The sequence below is a fragment of the Protomyctophum parallelum genome, assembly GCF_964188405.1.
Source record: "Protomyctophum parallelum genome assembly, chromosome: 10".
NCBI lineage: Eukaryota > Metazoa > Chordata > Actinopteri > Myctophiformes > Myctophidae > Protomyctophum > Protomyctophum parallelum.
In genome coordinates, this window is record NC_139704.1 from 3,860,969 (window position 1) to 3,870,372 (window position 9,404).

The following is a 9,404-nucleotide window of genomic DNA, read 5'->3' on the forward strand; positions in this document are numbered from 1 at the left end:
TCCTGGCTGCTATGTTGTTGCTCACCCTGAATATTCCGGCATACAGATTCTCGTTGGTAACATGTGTACTCTTGCTAATGCTGAGCACTACACGTAACATTCTGGTGTAGCACCCGTCTAGAGCCTTCTGCAGAGTTGTAATCCATGCATATCCATGCATATAACTGTAACTGTACGGCCCGCTGTGTGCCGGTGTCTCCGGTGCACAGTTGACTTCCCTCCGTTAAAAAAAAAAAAAACCCAACTGAGCCTTCTGAGGTTTTGGCTCTCAGCCAGGCCAATCTGCAACACGTTTAGGGTCAGTAGGTCCCAGTTCAAGATTAGCCAGCTCGGGAGACTGAGCTCAGAAAGTCATGGCGCTAAGCTGATTAAATGTGCGCACTGCGCTCTAGTGTTAAGGTCCTTTAAAGGACTGAGGGATTTCGTAATTCGCATTGACATTGATATCCCTGACCTCTGTGGTTGAGGTGAACCACTTTAAACCTGTTTTGGCCATGTCATTATAGGGGGGGGGGGGAAAGGGTTTCATATTTTAATTGTTAATAAATGTAATGTTTCAATGACACTTGCAACCACATTATGCAAGTGCAACCACATATGTTGCACTTGACTTTTAGAATATAGCATACAGTATTACAGTAGATTATGGCAGGATATTGTGGGTGCATGTTCTCCGGGGGTGGGGCCTGCAGCCTCGACCACCGACCGGTGGTCAAATGACACACAGTCTCATTTCCTCCATGCTAAACGCTTCCTCATGTTAACGTATGCGTCATCGATATCCTGTACCAGAGGCACATGACACCTGTCTACGTTACTCCTGACCGTCGCATATTCTCTACACACACACTGACTGTATCAGGTTTCACATCTCATGATCTTTAGTTCAGTGGGCTCCATTGGCATGGATGGAAGGTGTAGGCGTGTCCGTTAACATCTCTGCCAAGTGCCGAGTTCACCTACCCTTCATGTGTTCCTGAGCTGCATGTTGGCACTGGAGACATTTAACAGATGCATGTGTTCAATGGCTCCTGTAGCCTGTACACTGTACAGCTGATGTTAACGTCTCTGTCTAGTTTGAACTTTGAAAAGTGGATGAAGTTTCTCTGATAAGTCGAGACTGTAAACGGGATAAACTCCAGACTCCCATGGATGGATGAATGGAGGGAGAGCTGGGCAATATGCACAAAATCAAATGAGACTATACTGTATATACAATATCAATATTGTTACCGTGGCTATAAATATATGTATTTATTTTTCCTTCGCATTTTCCAAAAATAGCAGATCTACTAGTACAAGCTCACAATGATCTCTAGTCTCATCACGATATGGATGCAATTCTGCCCAGCGATGGATGCATGGAGTAGTGGGTTCCAAAGTGGATTTTGTTTTGTACATAATGCTTGAGTTGACGCGGCCTTTGATCTCCTCACCTGGGACACTAGGTTCATGTGGTCAAACATTGGTATCGGGCCTGACTTTGCATGGCTATTATTGTACGGTATAATGTTTGCGTGTCCTGCAGGCAGTACCTGGACATACACACATCTGTCAGATGAGCTGGTTCATTGTACGGTATAATGTTTGTCTTGCAGGCAGTACCTGGAGATGGACGTAGCTCTGTCAGATGAGCTGGTTCATAAGTACGGTGATATTGGCCTGGAGAGATTCAACAAGCTGGTAGGGGAGCTGAGACGTCTCTTCCTGGTAGAAGACCTGGTGGACTCCATTAAGGTGAGAACTCGCTGAAGTACAAATATGACCAATAAAACTTTCACTGTAGTCGAGTAATATCTGACCCAGTAGTATCTCCTATACTGGGTTTGAATGCATTATCCCTTCTGACACAACCACTTTGATTTAATAATAATAATAATAATAATGCTTTATTTATATAGCACCTTTCAAAAGTACACATAACACCATAGGGGGGGAAAGGGCATTCCAGAGAGTCAGAGCTCTAAATCCAAAAGCATGATTAGGAGAGCTTTGTCCAAGGACTTCAAACTGCGTTTTGGTACATATGGCTGGAGTAGGCCAGACTCTTATTGGAGAGGCATGAATACAGGGAGCTGCAGCAGTGGAGCTGCTATTCCCACTGGTTGCCATAGCGCTGATAGAGCATGTGCCATCGCACAGCCAGGAGGCTTTCATGTAGATTATTGCAGTGGTTCTTAAAGTACCCCCAGGGGTCCTTGGGAAGGTTCCAGGTGCTTATTAGGAACTAAATGGAATGGACGGACCGTTAACGGTTCTGTAACTCTGATGAGTGGAAACAAATGGACCCATGCCTTACGGGTTCATTTGGTTCCATTCATACACTGTCGGTTACATAACACTGAGGATTTTACCGTGTATATTGAGGTCCAAGAGAAATAATCACATCAAATGGGGGCCCATGGCCTAAATGCATATCAACCTGCAGGGTTCTTGAAATGAAAAAGTTTGTAAACGCTTTCAGATTTCTCTCTCACCACTAAATCTAATTTGATTTGGTGCTGCTTTTAAAGATATACTTCACCCCCCAAAATGTTTTCTTTTTTTATTTTTTTACAGTAGAGTAGTCACCCCATGTGAAGCCGTGAATTACATCACACCAAGATGACCATGAGATCTCATATTCCAAAAGAGTTTGAAATGGCCAGCCGTATGTCCTTGAATATCTTATCTGTGGCTGTGACAGTTTAGACGGATTGCATTGAATAACAGGTTGTACGTTTAATCCAAAAAAAGGATGCAAGGTGCTCTGAAAAAAGCACCCGTACATTTTGGAGACATGCCGTTCAGCTCTGGTGAAGCCGGGACGGGAGGGGCGCCGGTAGAGGCGGGGTTAGGGGTGCTGGTGGGTGGAGTCTAATGATGTTGGGTGTGCCTGTGTGGCTGACCTTTTAGAGGAGTGCAGCTGTTGAGGTCATTGCACTCCTGTCAACACTTCTACTACCACCCAGCATCCTGGGCCCACAGGACCGCTGGGCAAAAGACAAGGATTCAAGTCACCTTGTGTAGCAATAATTAAGGGAGATGTACTTGTGCATTTTGTATGTCCAAAAACCAGTAGTTTGTCAGCAACCTGTGTTCCCATTTAGTTATTTAGTCCCAAGCTCTTGTTGATACTTTTTATTGTTTCAAAGTGATGAATGAAACCCTCACTCAGTCTTAAATAATGTTTTGTACCATAATGTTGCCATATTGGTACAGTTTCCATTTCCCATTGATGTTTTTATGAATACCATGGGTCGGGATTTTGGCCACGGGTCTAATTAGGTTAAGTGAATTGCTTGTGAATCGCTTGTTAAAAAAAACATCAACCCCACATACTTTGCAAAAGATATACTGCTGTGTTGGTTTAATTTTTCGATACTAGGTTGCCAGTCTTGGTACGACACTGGCTACTGCCAGCAGAGAGTGTGCTTCGTTGACAGACAAGCTCGTTCATTCATCATTTCTTGTGTCTGGTTTTAATTTTGGATATGATCAACCTTGACAAAACGGCACCCACTGGGGTCAAATGTTTAAAATTTAAAATTTACACTATCTTGATTGATAAATCTTCCTGCATATAGGCTCTATTGATTGTATTAACCAATCAATATGCTTATGGACAGCACAATAGTGCCATTGAGGGTCTGCATTTTAACAGACTAATATCTTGAGTTACAACACTGTTATGAAATGCATTATTAATAACCCACAGCCACTGTGACTGAGCTGTTCCTGCTATTAATGTGTGTTTGTATTGGAGAGAGAGGGATGGACTGGTGGCTCTCATCAAGTCTCCTCATTATAGAAAGTACAGTATATATATAGATAGATGGATTAGTGAGGTTTTTATAGAAGTTCACTTGAGGATAGTTCAGTGGAGGAAGAAGAACTCTGATTTATGTACTAGTAAAAGTAGTAAAATGCTGTTTCAAGTAAAGGCCCTGTATTAAAAAAAATGCACATAAAAGTTATATTTGCCCTGCTGCAGTGGAGTAGAAGTACAAAGTATCGAAAAATGTAAACGCAGTACTTGATTAAATGCACTTGGATACTTTATTTCTATTCAGATGAACGTTGTTAAAAGACATTTTGCAATGACGTACGATTGTATGTCACTGGTTCCCCAACACTGGGTTGGGACACATTTGTGGGTCGCGGACACATTTTTATGGGTCCCTTATTCTTTTCTTTCGTACATTTAGTTTTTAGTTATTTCAAAACATTTAAAAAAAGCTAAATATTTCATGAAATTAAATCAAAATCTGATTTTTTTTCTCCCTGTAATTTCATGAAAATATAAAATACAAATCAAAGAAATTCATTAGAAAATTGTAATGTTTAAGAAGTAGTGAAATTAGCCGATCTACAAACGCGAGCTTGTAGATCACCTAATTTCACTATAGTTGGCTTCCGGGACGAATGTCTTAATTTCTCTTTTGGGTCACGGGCTAAAACGTTTGGAAACCACTACGTGTCAGCTATACTTTACAAACGCATACTTGCAAATTAAATCAACAATTTGACACACCATACCAACTTCAAAAGTGATGTTTTTATTATTGGCTTACACGCCTCGTTAAAATAAATGGTACCATTTGATTCTGAGATTAGAACTGTTTCCATAACAACATGAACACTGTAGCCTGAAGGCAGACATTGTTATTTCTGAACGGCAGAATGCAGTAATTGACCGTTCATAATTCACTATTTAAAAAGCTAGTAGCTCCTTGTGACCACATGGATCCTTGTGACCAAGTTCAACTCCGACTCCCGTTTCTCTGCGCTATATCACGTCATCTCTCTCCACATGCCCTGGGAATAATATTGAAAAAAACAAACACCTGGATTGTTGCTTTATTTGCTGTAACTTGCTTAAAGATTTAATGGGCATGACTTGGCTGATTTTGTAGTTTGCTTTCCACCAGGAAAAAAAAAAACTACAGCAGATTAAATACACAGCAGGCCATTCGGCAACACAGCGGCAGCTAATTACAATCAATCAATAATGTGTTTGTGTGTTAGATTGAGGTGTCCCCAGAACTATGGCTGAGCCACTGTGCAAGTGTAGATGTCAGTCAAGAGTATTGTCAATGCCCTTTTGACACAAATTAAATCTTAACGCACCTATTAATTTGATTGGCTGCCTTGCTCGTGTCGTTTACATCACGGGGGTACTACAAAAATCAACCTGGCATGTTTTACCCTGGTCTGGTTTTTAAACTGAAATGGAAAAACCAAAAACTTAAAAATCACTGTAGGGTTTCATCCTTCTTTAACCCATTCTGACCGGGCACCCATTTTGGTGTCGGCATCATGTCATGCTTTAGCTATTGAAAAATAGCAGATCTACAAGCTCATATCGCGCCACCGAGTGGCGCGATACGAGCTTGTAGGTCTGCTATTTTTGAAAAAAATCGAAGAACGACTGACATTTTTAGAATCTGATCTCAGGTCAGAATGGGTTAATCAGACCAGTGTGTGTCCAGTGGAAACCTCGTATGAATCTGATCTCAGGTCAGAATGGGTAAAAAAAAAAAGCACAGCTGCCACATTAGCTTCTTCTTCCAGCTTCCAGCTGATGTTGAGCACAAATCAATATTTGGCGCTGTGGGAAGCGCTGCTGCTCACCCCACCAGGCACAAAGGTTCCCATGGTGGCACTGCTTCTTATTTTACCTGGCTCCCTTTGGGATAGGTAAAGAAAAGTCTTTGAATTGAGTTTGCTTGTTGTACTGATAGAACTTAAGTAAAGATGAGATGGCATTGTATGTGTGTTCCTCTTTGATAATGTCATGTCTCAACCCCCCCCCATCTCTCTCTCTCTCCAGTTTGCTGTGCTAATGTGGATTCTGACCTACATTGGTGCCTTGTTCAACGGACTCACTCTTATTATTCTGGGTAAGGAATAAGCTTGATTGGATCATTAACAGACAAATCACCAGCACTCATTTCCTTGGGGTACCTTTTACTGTATTTCGGTAGACTGACATGTTGAGACTTTTGCTCGCATTCTCTTAGGCCTCTTTTAGACGGCGACCATCTCCAGATAAGGAAAATTAACTGTCAAATCTATTTTTTTCCACAGTTCTGGTTGGAGCGTTCAGCCTTCCGACAGTCTATGAAAAACACCAGGTAGGACTGCAATACCCACAATGCAACAGCAGTATCGCATGAGTCAGACTTTTTGCTCTGTATGTCTCAGTTAATTTGTACAGCTTAACCCTTGGAATGCCAGTCCCAATTTTTTTGTTTGGGTAACAAATTGGCATATTTTTAATTCATCGTTTTAACATACAAGAAAGATCTGGCGGATTGAAGAGATGTTTTATTTTCTTCATTCATTGCAAATGTATTCTCTCGATTCGCCACCAGATGGCGGGAAAGCACCATCATGCTGATTTTGGCTAAAATAGACGGATCTTCCTAAGTCACTTCCGGTTGAACGATCAACAACATCCTGTAGTATTTTGACCCTAGTCAATAGCTTGGCTGGTCCGGATTGCTAAGCTAATGCTATATTTTTCATAACTAAGTCAAATTAACCTCAAATCAACCCCAAAAGATCGCAAAATATCACATTTTTTACAGCGACGCACATGGAGACGGCGCGCGTGCACGATAGCGCACGATCACGCGGATTTCGGCCGTTTTTTGGTAAATTACATCCAACATTAGTGATATTAGCGAAAAAATAATATTTTTTGCTCTTTTGACCCTGTGATAACTGATATTGATTGTCATTCCGTTTTTTCCGTTAACGGGAGGTTTAGATTTTTCGATTAATTCAGTTTTTTCCGTGAATTGTAGGCCAAGGGTTAATAGGCCGTCGCACAACGATGTCGCTTGCCGAAAAGGCAACTGACCTTGTCGGCAAGCGACATGTAACTACGGTTTTGCTGTCACTGTGCTGTGTTCTTTATTATAACTCTGTTTTAAACCCCACCAATAACTCTGTGTGCAGGTACAAATCGACCACTACCTGGCTTTGGTCAACAACAAGGTTAAAGATATTGTTGGGACGTAAGTATCTTTCATACATATTTAATAATATCTGTGTACTGTAATATTCACATTTATATACAGATCTTACTGGGTAATATGGTAAATTCACCAAAATTGTATTGAAAGTAGGGTATTATTTATCGGTTCAAATAGCATTTATTGTATTAAAATGCGTTTGCAGTCGTGTGGAGCTTTTGGTCAGATTGTAGTTGTAACCTTGGGTTGTGGTGTCCTCTGCAGGGTTCAGGACAAGGTACCTGGACTGAAACGCAAAGCCGAGTGAAACGACGTCCGCAAGTAGGTTTTCTGGAAGTCCTGGGAAGATGACGACTGGCGAACGGAGGGAGGGAGTGAGGGTTGAAGACTATGCTGCCATCACGGCGACATTTTTGAAGGAAGGTCAGGCGCGAGGTGAAGGGTGCTCTAGTGTTGTGCGAGAGACCCTCAATGGTATCACGTTTTGTCAATAAATAAAAACAGAAAAACACTTTTCCAGTTCAGAATTCCTGATTGTGTTCTCTGGAGTTTGAAAAAAAAAAAAACAACAACCCCTGGGCTTTTGAGTTTCTAGTACTTATGTTTTTATTTTTTAAAACCCCAGCTCACAGCTGATATTGTGCCCTTCACTTTGATGCAGCAAGAGATTTTATGTATTTTTCAAGTCCCAGCCCCCCCCCCCCACCACCACGCAGCACCACCCCATCTCGCCCATATCGAGCTTTCACAAAGTAGTCTCAAAGTATTTTTTAAAAGCTTGATTCCCCTTGCCCAGATGCACTCTGGGAAGTGAAGTATTTCTTTGAGCTGGGGCTGGCTTTCAAGGGTTTTACCTCGCCCAACAAGCAGTTTAGCCAATTGAAAGATTTGTTTTTTTCTTTGTTGGTTTCACCTTATTTTTGTGAGCGGGGTCGGTGCGGAGGGGATTGGGACTTTTTGTGGGGATTGTTTTTTCTTTTCTCCCTTTTTCCTCCGGTATAATTCTTAAGTTAGTGGTATTTGTGATTTTACTGATTGACTGTGTAGTGTCACAAAAGCTTTCTAGCCATTTTTTTCTCTTCCGTGTCTCTTTGAGAGTGTGCAGCGGTCCTCAACTTGACGAATGACTATTTCTACGACTCCTTTGTGGGGAGCCGTCTTTGACTCTTAAAGCCTGGTTTATACCTCGTCGCGCATGGCTGTCGCGTGCCGTGAAATAGCCGATCCAGAAGCTCGCAGCGCGGACGGGTTTTGAGCTTCTAGATTGACTATTTTACGGCACACAACACCATATACGATGGACAATAAATTAAGCGTTAGGGGAATGGGGTGGGGGGGTGGGACGGGGGGGGGGGGGGGGTGGGACGGGACTATACCATAAGCAGTTCATCGCTTTTGAGTATCTAGCTAGTAAACAGCGTTTGCCAGTACAATTACAATACAAGTACATTTATTATTACACCTGTTGTCATTTCATTCATCCATTGCAGCTGCCTAGTTGGAAATATTCTAAAGAGGAATGACCATGTTTACAAACATATGACATAATGAAATATATAAAAAACTAAACATATAAAAAAAAAAGAAATGGGGCTGGGAGGGATAGAAAGAAAAAAAAAAGTAACCATACTGTCTGTGGACCCAATCTATCTAAAAAGCTGCAAAATGATGTAACTTGGGAAACTTTAAAGCATTTGTTTGTTATGCAAGTAATTGTGAATGATACTTCATACTTCAATTGTGATGATAAAAACTCCCTACTGGGAGAAGTGTTTGTGGAATGCATTGTGAACTATAAACAATTACCAATAAAGCTTCTAGATGAAGTGCGCCATCTTGTGGTATTTTTCTTTCTCTTGACCATTAGCTGAGATTCTCATTCCCTTGACTGAAATAATGCCAAACTGTTTCACGAATGAATGACATGTTTTGAATGACATGTTTTGAATGAAAAAAGATTATACCCTAATATGCCAGTGGTTCTCAACCTGTAATTGGAGCGGATCCCCAGATGACAGTGAAGAGACAATTTAAGCATTTAAACCTTCTCAATGTAAAAGACCATTACTACTTCAAAAGTAATCGACAAACTACACTGTTCTTTTTCCACAAATTATTTTTGAAAAAATGGGTGTTGTTTTATATTTGGCACAATACGGTATGTAACATGATACTAGGTCCTATATCTTCTCCCAATAAGTGCCATAATATAAGAAGTTAAGAAACCATTCAAAATGCACAATTTATAATCTAACATCAATGAAATTAATGTCAGGATGTTGTACCCTATTGGCCTGAATGTAAGACTTTCTTTCCAATGGAAATATCCCAAAAAACAGGGTCGTATAATTATTTGACATTCAATGTTTTGTTTTCCACAAATGAATTTAAAAATGGGGGTCGTTTTCAGAGTCTTCTTATATTCGGCACAATATGGTACTA

General features: G+C 41.0%; 1 protein-coding gene across 1 annotated transcript in view; it reads left to right on the top strand.

Moving 5' to 3' along the window:
- The window catches only part of LOC310865255 (uncharacterized protein), a 54,339-nt gene extending 45,543 nt beyond the window's left edge, over positions 1–8,796 (top strand). The window contains exons 7-11 of the mRNA XM_083774280.1: positions 1,599–1,737; positions 5,813–5,882; positions 6,070–6,116; positions 6,946–7,004; positions 7,227–8,796. Of these exons, the coding sequence (XP_083630406.1) occupies positions 1,599–1,737; positions 5,813–5,882; positions 6,070–6,116; positions 6,946–7,004; positions 7,227–7,269 (358 nt within the window). The 3' untranslated portion in view covers positions 7,270–8,796. The remainder of the gene's footprint in view (positions 1–1,598; positions 1,738–5,812; positions 5,883–6,069; positions 6,117–6,945; positions 7,005–7,226) is intronic.
- The last annotated feature ends 608 nt before the right edge of the window (positions 8,797–9,404 follow it).